General features: G+C 38.8%; 1 protein-coding gene across 9 annotated transcripts in view; it reads right to left on the reverse strand.

Moving 5' to 3' along the window:
- Positions 1-20,395, reverse strand: part of LCLAT1 (lysocardiolipin acyltransferase 1) — a 266,085-nt gene that overhangs the window by 110,069 nt on the left and 135,621 nt on the right. For all 9 annotated transcript variants that reach the window (XM_053201048.1, XM_027033484.2, XM_053201051.1 and 6 more), the window contains one exon: positions 7,329-7,497. In XM_053201048.1, the coding sequence (XP_053057023.1) occupies positions 7,329-7,493 (165 nt within the window). In that variant the 5' untranslated portion in view covers positions 7,494-7,497. The remainder of the gene's footprint in view (positions 1-7,328; positions 7,498-20,395) is intronic.

Below are 20,395 nucleotides of genomic sequence, written 5' to 3' on the forward strand. Positions count from 1 at the left end.
CTGTTGAATTCGATTTGCCAGTATCTTGTTAAGAATTTTTACATCTGTGTCCATCAGGGATATTGGCCTGTAGTTCTCCTTTTTAGTGGGGTCTCTATCTGGTTTGGGAATCAAGGTTAACGCAAATCTATAAACATCAAGACATTATGGTACTGGAACAAAAACAGACACATAGACCAATGGAATAGAACCGAGAACCCAGAACTGGACCCACAAACGTATGGCCAACTAATCTTCGATAAAGCAGGAAAGAGCATCCAATGGGAAAAAGTCTCTTTAGCAAAGGGTGCTGGGAGAACTGTAGAGCAACATGCAGAAGAATGAAACTGAACCACTTTCTTACACCATATTCAAAAATAAACTTAAAATGGATGAAAGACTTAACTGTGAGACAGGAAACCAATCAAAACCCTATAGGAGAAAACAGGCAACAACCTCTTTGACTTCAGCTACAGCAACTCCTTACTCAACATGTCTCCAAAGGCAAGGGAAATAAAAGCAAAAACGAACTATTGGGACCTCATCAAGATAAAAAGCTTCTGCAATGCAAAGGAAACCAACAAAACTAAAACGCAACCAACGGAATGGGAGAAGATATTTGCAAATGACCTATCAGATAAAGGGTTAGTATCCAAAATCTATAAAGAACTTACCAAACTTAACACCTGAAAAACAAATAATCCAATGAGGAAATGGGCAGAAGACATGAACACTTTTCCAAAGAAGACATCCAGGTGGCCAACAGACACATGAAAAGATGCTCGACATCACTTATCATCAGGGAATTACAAATCAAAACCACATTGAGATACCACCTCACACTGGTCAGAGTGGCTAAAGTTAACTCAGGAAACAAGAGATGTTGACAAGGACGTGGAGAAATGGGAACCCTCTTGCACTGTTGGTGGGAATACAAGTGTGCAGCCACTCTGGAAAACAGGTGGAGGTTCCTCAAAAAATTAAAAATAGAACTACCCTACAACCCAGCAATAGCACTACTAGGAATTTACCCACGGGATACAGGAGTGCTAATTCACAGGGCCACATGTACCCCAATGTCTATGGCAGCACTTTTAACAAAAGTGGAAAATCATGGAAACAAAAATAGCCAAATTATGGAAAGAGCCTAAATGTCCATCAACTGATAAATGGATAAAAAAGATGTGGTTTATATATACAATGGAATACTACTTGGCAATGAGAAAGAATGAAATCTGGCCATTTGCAACAATGTGGATGGAACTGGAGGGTATTATGCTAAGCAAAATAAGTCCATCAGATAAAGACAGATACGCTATGTTTTCACTCATACGCGGAAGTTGATAACAGAAGACCATGGGAAATGGAAGGGGAAAAATAGTTTCAAAGAGAGAGGGAGGCAAACCGTAAGAGACTCTTAAATACAGAGAACAAACTGAGGGTTGATGGGGGGAAGGTGAGGAGGGCACTTGTTGGGATGAACACTGGGTGTTGTATGTAAGTGATGAATCATGGGAATCTACTCCCGAACCCAATATATACACTGTATGTTAGCCAACTGGACAATCATGGGAATCTACTCCCGAACACTATATACACTGTATGTTAGCCAACTGGACAATAAATTATATTAAAAAAAAGAAGAAATAAACATGGACCCCTCTTGAAAAAGTATACACGGGGCACCTGTGTGGCTCAGTTGTTAAGCATCCAACTCTTGATTTTAGCTCAGGTCTTAATCTCAGGGTCCTGAGTTCAAGCCTATGTTGTGCTCCACACACTGGGCACGGAGCCTAGTTTAAAAAAAAAAAAAGAAAGAAAGAAAATATAGTTTTCATCATATTTTCAAAAGGGTCCATAACCAACTCAAATAATTATAAGCCCCACTCCCCAAGTCTCTAAGCAGTCAAGTGTCTATGCAGAAGACTTCATGATAGAGAGGATCATGGCAGAGTCCTCTAGGCTTGGACCCACAAGCACATACTTGTAAGTATAAAGGGCCATCAACTCCCAAAATGAGTCACTGAATTATATGTCTTGGCCCAGAGGACATGTGTGAAGTCATCATCCATGGCTTATTAACTTGGATCAGCTCCATTCTGCTTTCCAAATGATATACTTTACAGTTTTTACAGAGAATTGAAATGCAGAATGCCCTTCCCTTAACTGGTAGAAAGATGAAGTTGATTACTAATTGTGTGTTGCACCACAGAAGAGTTGTTAAAAATCTTAAAGCCTTATAAATCCCAAACCTCAGCCCTCATCTTTTCAGTGCAATTTCTAATACATGTATCCCGTGGATCCCAAAACAATCTTTTGCTTTTCATTATGGAAAATGTCAAAATAGATCCAGACTGTCTGTCCAGGAGCATATCATATGGCATTCTCTCCCTTGCCATCCAGCACTCTATCAGAATGCACCTGAAAGTTATATATAACCTTTAGGACAGCCTAGATCTCAAACTCACATTCATCATTTGTAATACCAGATAGGTCTCACAAAGAATTACAAATATATACTACACAGAGGTAAAATTGAATGTCTGTAAAGAACTCCAGAATTCAAATTATCCAGATCAAAAACTGTTAAAATGACACCATTCTTACATTTTTTTTTCTATTTCTAGTCTAGAAACTAGTATAGAAGACAAACTAATCTTATGAAATTTCATAATGCTTTATGGAAGCAATTTCTGAGGATCTTTTATAGACCACTGATTACTACTTCCAAGTGTTCCACCGTGTCTAAAGGTTCCCCTCATGGTCACAGAGAAATTGGTTTTACCATTATGCCCAAGCTCTCATTTACCATTCCAATGACTCTTTATTTAGACTGAGCTAAAACCAACTCTGTGGCGTTCCTCATCTCCCAGTCTGCCTGGGCCTTTCAGACTCCACTTAGCCTCGCTCCTCAAATCGTTTGCTTTATTTAAGGTCTTGCAATCCCAAGTCATTCATCAAACACAGCATCCCTTTTCTTAGCAGCAGGCTATTTGTTCTAGGACTGGGCTGGAATCAGCAGGCTGTGGAAGAGACCTGTATCCTAGGTGGGGAGTTAGAAAATGATCTCTAAATCCCTAAGTCATGACTTATGGTGAAAGGACAGAACTCCAAACAGTTTTCAGAATCCCAGGTTATTAGCTAACAATTGGTCTGCCGGAAAGACTCCAAATTTTGAGAAGTAAACACTGCTCTTGGACACGTGCAGAGTGTGACCTTGACAGTATTGATTATGCTGAATAGAAATGTCCCCAAATGGAATGACCAAAGACCACCCCTCACTGTAGAAATGTACCAAGAGAATGAATGGACACTCTGCAGACTGTTCTGGAAGGAATTCTTACACAAGTAGGTTAGTTTTCAAAATGAAGGGTCTCTGGTTTACAACAACTAAGTGAAGCTTATAGAAGACTTTTTAGAAATATCTACTTAGTACAGTTAATCTGTGAGTTGTTTATTTACTTTTCTGGAGAAATACTTTGTAAATAAGCATGCTCTAGTGGGTAAATTCCATGTATGTTTGAGGGCTGTAATGAAACAATGGACTTTGTATCTTTAAAGTAATTTAAAAATCTACCTCTAAAAATTCACAGCCTGAGAAGTCACCTTCTGTCCTCTAACAAAGGAAGTAGTAGTCTCTCATCAAATGAAAGACAGAAACAGGTCAAACTGTGTATATCTACAGCTAGGAAAGATAGTTTAGGTAGAACACCATTACCTCCACAAGGCCAGAGGTCATATCCGTCCTGTTCGTCATTACATTCCAGCAAAATGCTCAGCACATAGTGGACACTTAATAAATAGTTGCTGGACTAATGTTCTAGGATCCTGCTAATTCTGCCATAGACAGCAGTTAACAAAACTTATCAAAAAATCCTTCCTGCTATTATGAAAGGAAAAAGAAATTTTGCATTAATGTATAAGGAGGATCCACACTGATACTGTAAGATCATAAATATTCAATGCAAAGTACTTCCTACTGGAAAAAGAAAAGAAAATAAATAAGCAAGGGACTGCTGCTTCCAGACCTGACAAAATAAGCGGTATTAGTCTTACCACTGAGCTGAGTTGCAGGAAAATAAAGTTATAATGAATTATACAGGTGAAAACTCTGTTATGAAACCACTGAAGAACCCAACATAAATTCTAGAACTTGAAAGTACAGTACATTTTATAAATGTTTATTTATTTATTTGAGAGGGAGGGAGAGAATCTCAAGCAGGCTCCACACTATCAGCACGGATCATCACGTGAGCTGAAATCAAGAGTCAGATGCTCAGCTGACTGAACCACCCAAGCACCCTAAAAGTACAGTATTTTAAACAGAAATCCTCCGTGTGAACAAAACAGCAGTTAAAGGTAGCAGAAGAAAGGGTCAGTGAACTTGGTGACTTGTGTTAACAATACAAACAACCTAACCTACAACTCTTGTCCCAAAAGGGGATGAGAGTGAAAGGAGCAGAAAAAAATGTGAGGAAATAACAGCCCCAAATTTTCCAATTTGGAAAAAACAAAGCTACCGATCCAAGAAGCCCAATGACACACAGCAAAATTAACATCAAGAAAACTAGGACCTAGGCATAACATGACTGAAACAAACTGCTAAAAAAGAAAAACAAGAAATCTTAAAAGTAGCCAGAGGAAAAGGGCACATTATATAAATGGAAGCAACAACATACATGCTAACTAACTTTTCAACAAACAAGGAGAGCATAAGACAGTAGAATGTGAAAGTTGGAAAAGAAGGAGGAAAATGTCATCCCAGAAATTTCACAATCAACAAACTATACTTCAAAAATGAAGGCAAAATAGGGACGCCTGGGTGACTCAGTCGGTTGAGCATCTGACTTCAGCTCAGGTCATGATCTCACGGTCCATGGGTTCGAGCCCTGCGTCGGACACTGTGCTCACAGCTCAGAGCCTGGAGCCTGCTTCGGATTCTGTGTCTCCCTCTCTCTCTGCCCCTCCCCCGCTCACACTCCATCTCTGTCTCAAAAATAAAAAAAAATAAACACACATTAAAAAAAAAATGAAGGCAAAATAAAAGAAAACCATCTACAGGAGCCCTCACTACAAGAAAACCTAAAGGAAGTTCTTCAGGCTGAAGGGAAAGGACACTAGACAGAAACTCTAATATACAGGAAAAACAAAGGATACTATGAATGGAAAATATTTAGATAAACCTAAGAGATTATATTCTATGATTTCTTTGAAAGAAATAGGGCCATGTAAAGCAAAGAATTATAACACTGCATTGTCGAGTTTATTTTGTGAGCAGACAGAGTAGGACAGCAGCAGCACAAAGGATGTGGGAATGAAAGTCCTACACTGTCACAAGCCTTACACTTTATGCAGTGTGCTAATAAATACCAACTCCAAGGACACTGTGACATACTAAGGATACATTATGTAATCCCTAGGTTGTGACTAAATTGTGTTCACACACAGACACACCATTTTCTTTCAAAACAGACGAGGAGGGAATATTGTACAACTCCTTTTATGAAGCCAGCCAGCATAATTCTGACACCAAAGTTTGGGCTAGTCTGACCAGGGCACTTCTCACCCAACAAGTATTTATTAAGGGGTACCTCGTTCCAAGTATTTCGGCAACCTAGGTCTTTGGCTTCTCAAAGGCTTTGTAGGACTATTCCTTACCACCTTTCCTCTTCCACTGTGAGGAATCACCACACCACCGAGACCGATTGTGTTAGTAGTTACCAGATTTTTTTTCCCTTAGGAAGTGAGGCATTCCCTGACTTGAAAGAACTCCAAACCTTCTTCTTTTAAAACAATCAAGAGGTACCAGTTAACTTCTTACCACTGTAAGTTAAAGTCACGTGACCCTGACCAATCCTGAAAGATTCTTCTTATCACCTAGATATGGCAGCAAACTAGGTTTAATCTCAGCTCTGCTTAAATAATTTGCTTATGCGTATGGCCTTCAGCAAATTATTTAATTTCTCAAAGCTTCTACTTCTTCGGTAAAGTGGTGATAACGGTGGTGCCTGAAATGAAGACATCCTAAAGCCCCTAGCACAGTACCTGTCACATAAGTGCTTTAACAGCTATAATCATCATTACCCTTCCAATAACAACTTGTCATTCCTCTCCTTAATCCGGAACCAGTTATTTATCATCTACCAGTACGCTCTAAGTCCCTTTCTTTGTGCCTGTAGATTAAGTTCAAATAGAGAAAAGAAACGGGGAAGAGGAAAGGGAGGAGGGACAGAGAGAGATGGGGGACTACTTTTAGTTTAACGATACCACATTTCATAAAACATATCTGAATAAATTTTTTTAACAAAATAACCTTTGACAAGGCACAAATGCAATTCTTAAAATTATTCACCAGAAGAATCCTTTCTAAAATATGAAAAGGGTGCACTGTAAACAACTCCTCAGCCTCCACGGGAGGAGTCCGCAGCATTAGTCTACCTTCGTCTCTGCAAATGGAACCTCGGCCGTCCGCCTGAGGGCAACTAGGCAACACCATTTCAAAGGACACAGGGTGAAGAAAGACCCTTCAACACTTGAAGGAAAAGGATTCCCTCCCTGTTTTCCTTGTCAGGTATGTCCCCATCACCTCTACCATGACTGGTCAGTAAACCCAGGAACATGAAGTTTCAGCTGTTGCTCAGGAAAAAGAAAGAACAGAACAGTCTCAGGAAATAACAACCTATTCAAGGTAAAGGCAGCTACATGGGTGCCCCTCCATTTCTGGGGAAGGCACTGTGGGTTAGCAGCAACAGGGAAGGGCTGAAGCAGCTTTAATCCAGACCAGGGAGGAGTCTGGGCCAGCTCAGAATCACAGGGAAATGTGCTCAGAGCTGTATGCACTGACGTTGCAGAAAACACCTGTCTGTTCCAAGAATCTACTACACATTTTGTACGCACTTACATTTACAGATGTTCTCATTCTAGCCCACAGTCAGGAAATCACTTTATTCCTAAATTCTGTGGTTACTGGGAAGAATTAAATCAATCACATCAATGTCAAAAGTTCAAAACAACAGTTTCATCTCAATCTTAAATTGTCATTATTCGTAAAATAAAGGGAAATTGAAGAATTTTTACATCATTAACTATCTATATCTTTAGATTTGTGCATTTTGCAACATGTAAAGTATACATCAATGAAGGAAATAAACTTCATGAGGAATATAAAAGAAAACTCTTCATTTGGAATATGGCTCTTAGATATTACTTCAAGGACACGAATTATATTTCATGTTCTCTAGTTTCTGTATTTCCTCTAAATGCTAACGTACCTCTTATGAAACAGAAAGGATTCACATGCTTATCACGTTATCAAAGGGTAACATTCGAGTACTCTGACTCTAGCTTACCACAGGTAGTGTGAGCCAAGTTGCCACGAGGCGGTTGTTGATCCAGCGATACCAAGATGGGTTTACAAACATCAAAGGTAAAAAGGGACCCAGCATGAATATGCTTCCAAAAAAGCTTCCCCAAAACAGAGTGAGTATGAAGTAAATCCCTTTCCATGACACCATGATTCTGAAAGATATGTAAAGAAAAAAAAAAGAATATATTTTGTTACTATACATATAAACTGCCCAAACTGAGAATGCATAAAATAATCTTAAATTACAAGGCCACAGAAAAGGCTCTGGTAAAGAATTTAAGAGCTTGAATACCATAAAGGTGACCCTCTTATATGTCCTACAGGTCTAACAAATTTCCAGTACATTAGAAATGAATACTCTCAGCAGAGTAAGTGTCTGATTCCTCCCCCCACCCCAAAGCTATATTATTTAAGAAGCGTCTTTGGTTTTTTTAAATCTAGTTATTAGTATTAACATAAACATGTATGAGTTACCCAATACAAACTCTTAAAATATTCCAGAGGTTTTTTTATATCCTACTATAAAAAGTCGACTTAATGGGCCAAGAATTACAGAACAGTTTCCCAAGGGTAATCATGCCTAAAAGCGTTGACAATCTTATAGAGTGCACTAAATTTTTTTTTTTAAACCTAGAAATGCTGGGGCTCCTGGGTGGCTCACTCAGTTGAGCATGACTCTTGATTTTGGCTCAGGTCATGGTCATGGCTCATGGAATAGAGCCCCATGTCAGGCTCTGTGCTGACAGCACAGAATCTGCTTGGGATTCTCTCCTTTGCTCCCTCTCAAAATAAATAATTTTTTTTTAATGTTAATTCTTCACACTAGAACCTGAAAGTAAGGTCTTCGGGCAACTGTTCTTAAACTGGCTTTTTCTTTATGAGCTGAAAGAATAAAGAGAATTCAGATTCCTCACTTTATTTGCCAAAAGATTACTTTCAGGTTCCTCATAACCAAAAACACTTAATATTGACATTTTAAAAGAAACTGTTGGAAACACAGTTTAAAATGAATAATCAAACATTTGATTTTATAACCTAACCTATATTAGAGCAACAATATGTTTTGCCTCAGGATAATACAACTGTTGGAATCATTAAAATTCTGAAAACAATAATGGCCTTAAATTTTTCATTTTACAAAAGGTATTCCAGTGATCAAGACCTGTGATTCTTTTCAAATATTCAGAACAGGAAACAAAATTTCAAATGTCAAAGTGCTTTAATAAATGTCAGACAATAAAACAGGTCAAATCCCTTAACAACACAGATTCGACTTTATCTGGGTACGGAGTATGTTTTTAAATCTCTACCAATACTTGACGGTGTGTGTACAAAATCCTTCCAAGTACAAAGAGAATGAGTAAGAACTGTTTTTTTCTGAACTCTAGATCTGAACTTCTAAGTAGAAGTCGGGTGAGGGACTGAGGGTACAGAGAAAAACCACTGAAATGCAGTGACCACTTTGCTCACCCAGGGCCCAGAAAGGTGTGTGTTTGTTCCTCCACACCCTCAGCTTTGCTTTGTGAGGCCTAGGTTCTCCTCTTCACACTGAAAGATGACACTCTTGGCAGCTTTTATCGAGTCTTTAGATTTAAGCTTTTTTTACACAGGAAAAAGAAAAAGACCATCTGCAGTGCTGCTCCTCTATCTGAAACCCTGTAACTCCCTTTTTTGCTGTTTCTGCCAATTAGCCATTAGTTGGCTCTGTTTAGACACTTAAGAACGGGACTCTATACTGTATCTGTACACATGCATCAAAGACTCAGACATACCTCTTCCTCACTTAGTAAACTATTTCTCATTTGATGTGATTAAACTCTTTTAACTCCGTATATTTCTTCTCTTAGATATCACCTAATAACATCTCATTTTACAGTAATGAAGCAGAGGACCAGAAGAGTTCCGATGACTTTCCCATGTCCCCAGACCAGCTGGAAGCATCAAGCCTTTCTGCCTTCTACTTCTTTCATGATATTATACTATGTCCTTCTCGCCAAGTGGCCGGGAATGAGAGGCCCGAGTCAGCTTCTAAACACGTATGTAAATACAGACTCAAGTAGAAAAGGATGTGTCCCATGAACATACAGGGGTTATTGAGGCCAAGTCTCATCTAAAATTACTTTTCTGTCCTGCTCCTGTCTTTTCCCTAACTTCTCAATCATTTGTTCAATAATAAGCATACAAAGAGATCCTACTGTGTGCCAGGCTCTGTGCTAGTCACTTGGGGATACCACAGTGAGTATGACAATCATACCAAGCTCTCGTCAATCATGGCCTATCTCCTCCTCACGAACTTCTCCCTGGCTCTGCATTTAATCCAGCGCCATCCGGTCTTCTTCCAAGTCTCACAGGTTTCACAGACAAACACGGTTAACAGTTATGACAGCTACACGCTTATTTAGAATAGCTAAAATGGGTGGGGGGGGGGGGAACCTGGCAATACCAAGTACTGGTGAGGATGCAAAACATTAAGAACTCACACACACTGCTGGTGGCAATGCAAAATAGTATATATGCTTACCATGTAACCCAGCAATTCTACTAGCAAATATACAGGACAAATGAAAACTTATGATGACACAAAAACCTGTACACAATTGTTTATAGCAGCTTCATTCATACTTGCCAAAAACTGGAAGCAACCCAAATGGGGCGGGGGATAGGCAAACAAATCCACAGACCAGATACCTACAGCTTCTCGCTCAGGAAGGAAACCTCTTTTCCTTCATAAAATGTCCTTATGTAATCACCTAACAACTAAAATGTGCAGTAGCATTGTTCTCATATTCTACTAGGTATACTAAGAAATAAGTGCAATTCAATGGGATACATGCTACAATAGAAGGTATAACAGAGCATGCAACATGTGTTAAGGATAGTTCAAGGTAAGGCAGGATGACTGTACTAAAAGGGATTAAAGAAGGCATTGGACTCTTGGAGGATATGAGGCTGGGGGTGGGAGAGATTATTCCAGGCAGTAAAACAAAACATGCAGAGTCACAGAAATACAAAACAGCATGGCTTAAGCAGGGAACTGTAACTCATGAGATTTCAATTAGGTATAGTGTACCCATTGGGGAGCTGCAAGAAATCACAAGAGCACAGGTCCCAGGGACAAACTGCACACACCCAGGCCAGGACAGCCAAGAAATACCACCTGTAGCATGTCACCATGGGTAAGAAAAAAACCTAGGGCCTATGACTCATGTTTTGGGATAAGTGGTAAGGGTGCATATATAAGTGTCGACTCAATTAGTAAATAGATTGGTTTTGTTAAAAGCCTTAAGAGCAAACAGCTTCTCTTCCCTTCAAAACTGACAGCACATGGAACTTGTCAGCAAAAATCCCAGCATAGACAGATGCTGGTATCAAGGTCTGGGACCATCTGCTCCAGCTCCACTACGCAAAAGCCTGATATCGTGACCACATCACTTCATCTGGATGCTTACAGATGAGGAAGTTGGGGAAACTCTCAAAGGCCTACCTTTTGAGCACCTAATATTTGCCAGGCACTTTACAGAAGGCTCCTGGTCGTTACATATTTAACACCTACATATTGAACTATTCATAAGCAATGAAAAGATCCATAATAGGTAAATAATTCAAAATTTTGCTGAAACTCCCAAATTTGACTACTCCGAGGCTGGTGTCAAAAAACAAGTCATTTAGGTAGTAATAATCTGGTCAACTGTCCAGTATCCTAATCTCAATGGCCCTTTATTCTGTCTCAGTTACCTCCTAAGCACTTGGTAGGGCAAGTTAGATACACAGTGGATTTGTAAATTTGAGGTTTTAAAAGGACCTTACTATATACCTTGATGAGTCAAGCATGTCTTAAAATAGGCACTTTACAAACATTCTCATCTAATCAAAACAAGAGCCTCAAAAGTAAGGTATCAGTAATATCAGTGGTATTTGCAGGTACAGAACTAAGGGACTCGGTTCCCCAGCACTGTTAATACTGACAGAGGTGCGCTAAACAGCCTATCTATACCCAGGGGCACTCCCAGAAAACACAGTGGAAAGTTTGGAACTGGTATAAGAAAGATTTAAAGACAAAAAAAATAAATAATGAGTAATAAAAGTAAGAAAGTGTTAAGCATATTGTTTAAGCCCATCTTCTCTAAAGAAGGTAAAACTGGGCTTCTAGATTAGGGGACACACAGTGGGATTAAGTAACCCTACACATAGAGAATCCTAAAGCTGAGACCCAGGCCATCTTTCCTCACTGGGCTTTCAGGTGGCTGGGAACAAGAGTTTAGTCCTAGTCCAGTGCTCTCCAATAAAACCTCATGCAGTGATGGAAATGTTCAGTAGCTGTGCTGTCCAGTATGATAGCCAATAGCTGTATGTAGCTAATTCAGCTGAGGAGTTATTCATTGGATGTGGCAAGTGGCTACTGTACTGAATAGCACCGCTCTAGGCAGACTACTGGGGCGCACTTCTCTGGGGATCTGAACAGACATTGAGGAAAAACAATATAGAAGCACCGGGGGTACCCTAATAAACAGTCCACTTGAATCACCCTATAGTGAAGCCCAAAATTCATGTAAGCCTCACCTACATACAAGTTCCTCAATGGCTTTTTAAGTCCCCTATTTTTCACTGTAAGCAGATAAAGAGACATCTGAGAAAAGCCTGTAACATAACATTAGAGACTAAAACAGAAAAAAAAATAAACTTGAAGGAAACAAACTATTCAGGAAGAAGAAAACTATCTTAAACATATCAGAAAGATTAAAAAAAATACTGCATCTAGTAAACAAAAACGTGAGGAAACATTGAGAGTAAACGAGCTATTGGAAGTTGACCACATACAACGTTGAGCAAAAATTAAAAACTCAGAGTTGAAAAATAAAACAGAGGAACCCCCCCCCCCCCAAAGTCAAGAAGATAAAGGGCTGGAGAAAAAGAAAGCATCAGAGGACCAAACAGGAGGTCCCATATGCAAATCATATGAGTGCTAAAAAGAGAGTAGTGAGGAATTGAAGGGGAAGAAACCAACAACAAAAGAATTTTTAAAATTTTTCCTCCAAACTTGGTGAACAGGACACTCCACATTAACAGGGCCTGCTGAAAGCTAGGATAATGGATGAAAACATGCTCACCAAGGCACAGCACTGTCACGTTCAGGACAGAGAAGACAAAAGGACATTCTACAAAACTTCTAGAGAAGGTAGAGGAGCAGGTCACAAAGGATTAAAAATGAGATTGGCTTTGGACTTCTCAGTAGAAACATCTCAAGAGCAATACCAGAAGCAAGAAGAAACAGAACAATGCCTACAAAGTTCTCAAGAAAATTATTTATCCAGTCACTTTATCAAGGATAACAGAATAACATTATCATACATGCAAGATCTCAAAGGTACCTCCCATACAATCTTTTTTCAAGAAACTATTAGAAAATAGCCTTCCTAAAACAAAGACTAATGGAGATGAAACATGGGAAATGAGAGCTCCCACATAGGTGAGAGGTCCAGGGAATCTCCAAGAAGATCATGAACGAAGATCTGAGGATGACAGTCATGCACAAGACAGAGAAGGTGTCCAGTCCAAATTGGGGATGGGTAACTCAGAAGAAAGACTCTTGAAAGCTGTATCACCAAATTCCTTATTCCTAAACAAACTATCTTTTTGAGCCAAGAACAGAATGTCCAGGTGAACCTTGGCACAGATTCTAATCTGCACTTGGCTTCTTGAACACGTTCTGATAAAATTCCTGCAGGCCAGCTGATGACACTCATTTTATCTACCATAAGTACTCTGTTTGATCTACTCCTGAAACGTGGGAGGGGGGTGTTCAAGGTGAATTTAGGAGAAAACATATTCCCACCAGAAAGCCAGAATCTGCAGACTCCAGCCAGATGCCCTGACTATGGTGAGCGCTGGACTGTGGTTTTTTTAGGACTCATTTATGTATGAACTTGCCCACTAACTTCCCCAGAAACAGATCTGGTCAATGTTCTGGGACACCAAGGTCAGACTACCACCCAGAGATTCTGCACCTCTAGGAGCCTTCATCTAATGATAGATTACGCTGCTTGCTTCTCAACTTTTCAAATACATACATACATATGTATACATATACGGCTTAGGGATACATACATAGGTGATAAAATCTGAAAGAGAAATAATGACTAATATAAAAGGGTAATAGTTGTCATGGGGGAGTCCACAGGAGACTGGCAATATTCTATTCTTTTAAGGATGGTGGCTACTAATATGCTCACCAACAGTGCCATTTAAAGTAGTGTTCTTTATGCACTACTCTTAGAAGCTAGATGAATAAATACTTCACACCCAGACACAATCACACTGATTTAGTTCTTTCATAAACATAAGTGAAATATGTATGAGTTGATTAATTTCTTTTAAATCCAACAAAATTTTTAAATCCCTGGATGCATGTTAATTTGCATGACCTGATTCTGATGAATATTTCTGCATTTTTCACAATTTAGTAACATACACACATCTGTCTCGCCTGATGAAATGGTTTGCTGCTTTATTCCCCAGTGAGAACTGTATTTGTTTTCCTTTCAAGTCATAAAGACAGAGGCTCAGAGCTAAATTTAACATTTAATTTGAGAAGCAAAGATTAGGGTTATTATTATCTCTTTCTCCTCTTACAACCTTTTTATTCTTTTTTTTTTTTTTAATTTTTTTTTTCAACGTTTATTTATTTTTGGGACAGAGAGAGACAGAGCATGAACGGGGAAGGGGCAGAGAGAGAGGGAGACACAGAATCGGAAACAGGCTCCAGGCTCTGAGCCATCAGCCCAGAGCCTGACGCGGGGCTCGAACTCACGGACCGCGAGATCGTGACCTGGCTGAAGTCGGACGCTTAACCGACTGCGCCACCCAGGCGCCCCAGAACCTTTTCATTCTTATTGGCATTATCATTATCATGTATGTCTTTTATTGTAAATCAGTTTAAATTCTTTTAGGAAGCAGATTGTTAATAAAAAATAAATTTAAAAGAATGTTAACATTAGTGACCTTATTCATCATATTTTACTTAAAAAACAGTCTCTATACATGGAAAATCCGATAGACTCCACCAAAAGTCTGTTAGAACTGATACATGAATTCAGCAAAGTTGCAGGATACAAAATCAATGTACAGAAATCAGTTGCATTCTTATACACTAACAATGAAGCAACAGAAAGACAAATAAAGAAACTGATCCCATTTACAATTGCACCAAGAAGCATAAAATACCCAGGAATAAATCTAACCAAAGATGTAAAAGATCTGTATGCTGAAAACTATAGAAAGCTTATGAAGGTAATTGAAGAAGATATAAAGAAATGGAAAAAACAGTCTCTAATGTCAAGAAATCACTGGACTATTACACTAAAGAATTTAAGTTCAAGATATTCTGAAGACAAAAAGGTATACTCCTTTAACAAGCAAATCACCAAAAGAAACAAATGAACAAAAATAAGCCAAAGACACAGAAGGTAAAACACCTTTCTGTATCAACTTAGCAATCACAAGGCAGGCGGATGAAGCTGAAAGGATAATGTATAAGGTTTGCTCAGGCACCTTTACCTGTTTGGGAAAATGACACAGACAGTAACAGGAAAGCCAGACAAACTACACAGTTTCATTCTTCCTGAAGCAGCACAAGAGAATAATATTTTCCCAGATACTAGAAGAAGCTGCAAGGTAAGCAGGCACTTAGTTACGATCATTTAGATGAAATAAAACCACAGTTTACCAATTCTGATAAACCCAACAGGAGGTTAAAGAGCACAGAATGGGGTCAAACCTCAGTTAGACCTACCCAAAATGAAGCTGGATTTCAGTAAACAAGTCTGCTAACTCCCTCTGGCGGGGAGGGGTCCATTCTGAGAGTTTCTAGCACATCTAGGGTTATGTTAAAATGACTCTATCTTATTAAAGTTTAGTGAGAGAAGAAATTATCTGTGTAAATACTCAGAGTTATCTCTAAACCCTGATGCAATTCTTTCTCTTTCTCTTTTTTCTTTTTTCTTTCTCTCTCTCTCTCTCTTTTCTTTCTTTCGAGAGACACTGCAAGCCGGGGAGGGGCAGAAAAAGGAGGGAGTGAGAATTCCAAGTCCCACTGATGTGGGGCTCAAATTCACGAATTGCGAGATCATGACCTGAAAGAGTTAGAAGCTTAACCGATTGAACCACCCAGGTGTCCCAATCCTGATGCAATTCTTTTACTTAAAGTGTACTTAAAGTTGATACCTAGAGGGACACCTGGGTGGCTCAGTCAGTTGAGTATCGGACTTCGGCTTAGGTCATGATCTCGCGGTCTGTGAGTTCGAGCCCCGCATCAGGCTCTGTGCTGACAGCTCGGAGCCTGGAGCCTGCTTCAGATTCTGTTTCTCCCTCTCTCTCTCTGCCCCTCCCTCACTCATGCTCTGTCTCTGTCTCAGAAATAAATAAACATTAAAAAAAATTTTTTTTTAAATAATAAAAAAGTTGATACCTAGTAAGAAGCAGACAGTATATACTGTATGATTCGATTTGTTTAATGTTCAAAAATAGAAAAAATAATTTATAATGTTAGAAGTAACATTAATGGTTATACTGGGAGGTATGGAGCATGGGTAGTGACTAGAAGGGGCACCAGGGGCTTCAAGGATTTTGGCAATATTCTGTTTCTTGATTTGCATGCTGCTTACATGTGGTGTATTCACTTTAAAAAAATTTGTTGAGCTATACATTTGTGATCTATTTACTTTCCTATACGTATCTTTTTAAAAATTTTTTATTTATTTATTTTGAGAGAGAGAATGAGAGAGAGAGAGAGCATGAGCGGGGGAGTGGCAGAAAGAGAGGGAGAGAAAGAGAGAGATGATCCCAAGCAGGTTCCATGTCATCAGCGCAGAGCCGGCATGGGGCCCCATCTCATGACCAGGAGGATCATGACCTGAGCCAAAATCAAGTGTCAGAGGCTTAACCAAATGAGCCACCCAGGTGCCCCTCTATATGTATATTTCAACAATATTTACCCCAAAAAGTTATATATGTAATAATTTAAACTGGATACCTTGTAAGTAATCACCTCCACATATGAAGTTTATAAGAAGAAAATACAAAGCGTCCAAAAACATGACGAAATGTTCAACCTATTTTCAAGAAAGTGGAAATTAAGACAACAAAACACCGAGGCACCTGGGTGGCTCAGTCAGTTGAACATCTGACTCTTGATTTCGGTGCAGGTCACGGTCTCATGGTTCATAAGTTTGAGCCCCACGTCGGGCTCTGCACTGACAGCACGCAACCTGCTTGGAATTCTCTCTCTCCTCTCTCTCTGTCCTTCCCCTGCTTGCTCTGTCTCTCAAAATAAATAAATGAACATTAAAAACAAAAAGTTAAAAAAAATACCAATTGTTTTCTTACCAGATTGACAAAAATGTCTAATTTTTGCCTTTGGTATTCTAAACATCATTTGTTGATGTCTTTGCCTTCACAGCTGAAAGAAGTATACATTTTAGAGGGCACACTGGTAAGTGAGCTGTAATAATACATATAAGCTATAATAATTTTGAATATGCCTATCATCATGAATTCCTTCTAAGTATTTACCCCAGAGAAATACTCAACTGCGTGTACAAAGATCTTTGTACACGCAGTTGAGCATTATCTGTAACCAAAAAATCAGAAACATAAATGTCCACTGATGGGAGAAGGGCTAAACTGTGGTACAACCAACGATCATGGAACACTATGCGGCAGGTGGAAAGAATGAGGTCAAACTGTATTTTCTAAAATGAACAGTTCTCTAAGATATATTGCTAAGTGAAAAAGAGTATGATACTATTTTCAAAAGAGGGGAACCACACCCCTGGAAAAAAAAAACTTATGCTATATGGTTTATATAAATAAATGTAAATGCACATAAATCTGTCTATAAGGACACATAACGTTTCCATGGTCTGTAAAGATGGAAGAGGCTGTGACTAAGGCTGGTGGTCAAAGAGAAATAGATGTTTTCTTTAATGTTTTAAAAAGAGACATTTCCATGTGATACTTACATAGCAAAATGGGAAGAAGCAGAAAAGAGAGGTAAAAGAGGAAGAATGGAAAAAAAAAAAAAAAAAAAAAGCACCGTCAACATAGCCAAAACAAGTCAGCTTGTCAGGTGCCAGCAATACCTGTTTCTCCACAATTCCATAATCAAAGTAAAAATGATTAAATGTTGAGGTAGAAATAAGTCCTATCTCTTAGACAAATTACTGTTTGTCATACTATCAACTCAAAGTTTTACAGACAAATTAAAAACTACAATTAAAAACAAACTGAGACAGGAATGGTAAAGTTCATACCCTGGGTAAGCTAAGTACGCCAGCACCCACTCAAAACCACCGCTGAATTTATTTTATAGCATTTATCCATGTTAACTTGAAGTTTAAGCTCATGTTCCATTTTTCACTTCATGAGACACAGAGCCAACTGGTAAAATGTGCAAAGAGCTAAGTGATGGAGGTATATAGACTGTCGGAAAGCAAGCAAGGAGTTTCCTGAAACTCTTCGTATACACAAAATAGGAGCCCATGAATACATTTGTATAAAAGTCTCATAAGGATAAAGTTCTAGCAGAAAGCAGTTATTTTAAAAGTTTCTAAAAACAGAATGTTCATTTCTGACTATCCCCATGGATACTTTAATCAAAAGCATACTCTTAAAGAGACAGAAAAGGAAAAAGTTAAAACAGCTGTCTAAATTTACCAAGTTATTTCGATCATTTAATTCTGATCATTTAAACAGGGAATAAGTACCAATTAGAGTCATTCCACAGTCATTAAAAACTCATAATAATATCTGCACTATTAAACACTAACCATCTTCAGACAAGGTACTGCAAAGAGTAACATAGAGTCTCTGCCCTCCTTGGCAATATCATCTAGGTGCAGAAAGAAGAACACATCTGAAAAGGAGGGAGGAAGCAATACAAGGAAGTATATATTAAATGCCAAGTTCATGAAAAATCAGTAAGCTTGACAACCAGCTTGCAAAATCTTAGAAGTCTAGAGATAGAGTTAAGATCACTGAGCTTTAAACATCTTTCAATTTCATAGATGATTCTCTCATTATGCCAGTGAAGAAAGTGGGGAGCAGAAAGGTTGAGGGATCTGACCTGTGCTTACAGTGGCACAGCCGGTGGCAATGGAGCTAGGCTAAGACCTTCCACCAGCTCAGCGTTCCTTCCATTAGACAAGAATCATAGATGGCTAAGGCAACCAACTGAAACATGAAGAATTAAGATGCAAACGAGGTCTGGGCTTAGAGGAAGGACAGTAGTGAGTCAAGCTAGGACTAAAAGCAAGGGAACGAGGCTACCTCTTAACATTCTTGATGGTGCATACTGTGCAGTGATTGGGTTAGTTATGAGAAAGATTTCCCAAAGTCTCGGGATTTCTGTTGGGTTTTGTTTCTTCCAAATTGTTTCAAACAAAATGAACTGTTAACATCAAGCATTTTTTTCATGAAAATGCCACCACTTCTTTTTCTGCAAAAATGGCAAGCACACTCACTACATTTCAACAATTTCCTGTTGTTATAGAAGTTTCCTTGTAAGATGTAAAAGTTAAAACCACATACACCCACACTAAGTGGAACACTACTATATTAAATCATTTCAGAAAAACTGGTTAGTACAACTCTCTTATACCTCTTACCTATAATTCAAGAGACTACCATCCTTGATCCAATGACTTACAGTCCTCAGAATGTTAGAGTACCACATAACCCAGCAATTCCTCTCCTAGATATATATACCTAAGTGAAATGAAAATATATGTCCACATAAAAACGTATAGATGAATGTTCATAGCAGCGCCATTCATAATAGTCAAAAAGTGGAAACCCAAATGTCCTTCATTCGATAAATGGACAAACAAAAGGGGTTTAGCCATCAGTGGCTATCATTCAACAACAACCAGAAATGGAGTGAAGTACTTGATACATGCTACGACACAGACAACTTTGAAGATATTAATGCTAAGTGAAAGAAGCCGATCACAAAAGTCCACATATTGTATGATTTCATGTATATGAAATGTCCAGAAGAGGCAAATCTGTAGAGACAGAAAGTAGATTAGTGGCTCCCTATGGCTGGATGCAGGTGGAATGGGAGTGACTGGAGGGTGAAAGAATGTTCTAAAATTAGACAGTGATGATAGCTGCACAACTCTGAAACAGTCTAAAACCATTACCTGTACGCTACTCTTTAAATGGGTGAACTGTATGGTATGTGAATTATATCTCAGAACAAAAAAAGTTCATTAGCTGGGAGATTACCAAGACACAAGTAACTCTAACCACTTTACCCTGAAGGCCGTGAATAGTGAAGGAAAAGAGAAACTGTAAGGATGACAACCACTTCAGAAATTAGTAAAAAGCATATACAGGGGCGCCTGGGTGGCTCAGTCAGTTAAGCGGCTGACTTCGGCTCAGGTCATGATCTCACGGTTCGTGAGTTCGAGCCCCACATTGGGCTGTGCTGTTCTGACAGAGCAGAGCCTGGAGCCTGCTTTGGATTCTGTATCTCCCTCTCTCTCTGACCCTCCCCTGCTTGTGCTCTGTCTCCCCCTCAAAATAAATAAACATTAAAAAAAGTTTTAAGAAAAAAGCACATACAAGCAAAACAAGAGTACAGAAGGGGACCAAAATCGAGACAGAGTGCAATCACTGAACAGAAAATAACCTAGACAGACAGACACACATCAAAATATTACCAACGACTCTCCTTGCATCGTGAGACTATGATTTTCCTTCCAAATTGTGCACAGAAAGTTTTACTTTTAAATTATTTAATAAAATCCCAATAACATTTATTTCAAAAGGAAAAACGAGGGACCAGGATTTCTTACACTAAGGGACTAGAGAGGTGCCATTAATAATATACCATTGAGTTTGATAAAGTTAGCCACTAATGAAAAGCATAAAATGGGAATTTCATAACATTAAAACACTGGCCCAATGTTCTTCATATGTAAAAGATGCTGACATTCTGGTATCAGTAACTTTTCTAATATAAATTACTGGTATTCACTAGAAGGTATAAAA

Source organism: Acinonyx jubatus, chromosome A3 (assembly GCF_027475565.1).
Source record: "Acinonyx jubatus isolate Ajub_Pintada_27869175 chromosome A3, VMU_Ajub_asm_v1.0, whole genome shotgun sequence".
Taxonomy (NCBI): Eukaryota; Metazoa; Chordata; class Mammalia; order Carnivora; family Felidae; genus Acinonyx; species Acinonyx jubatus.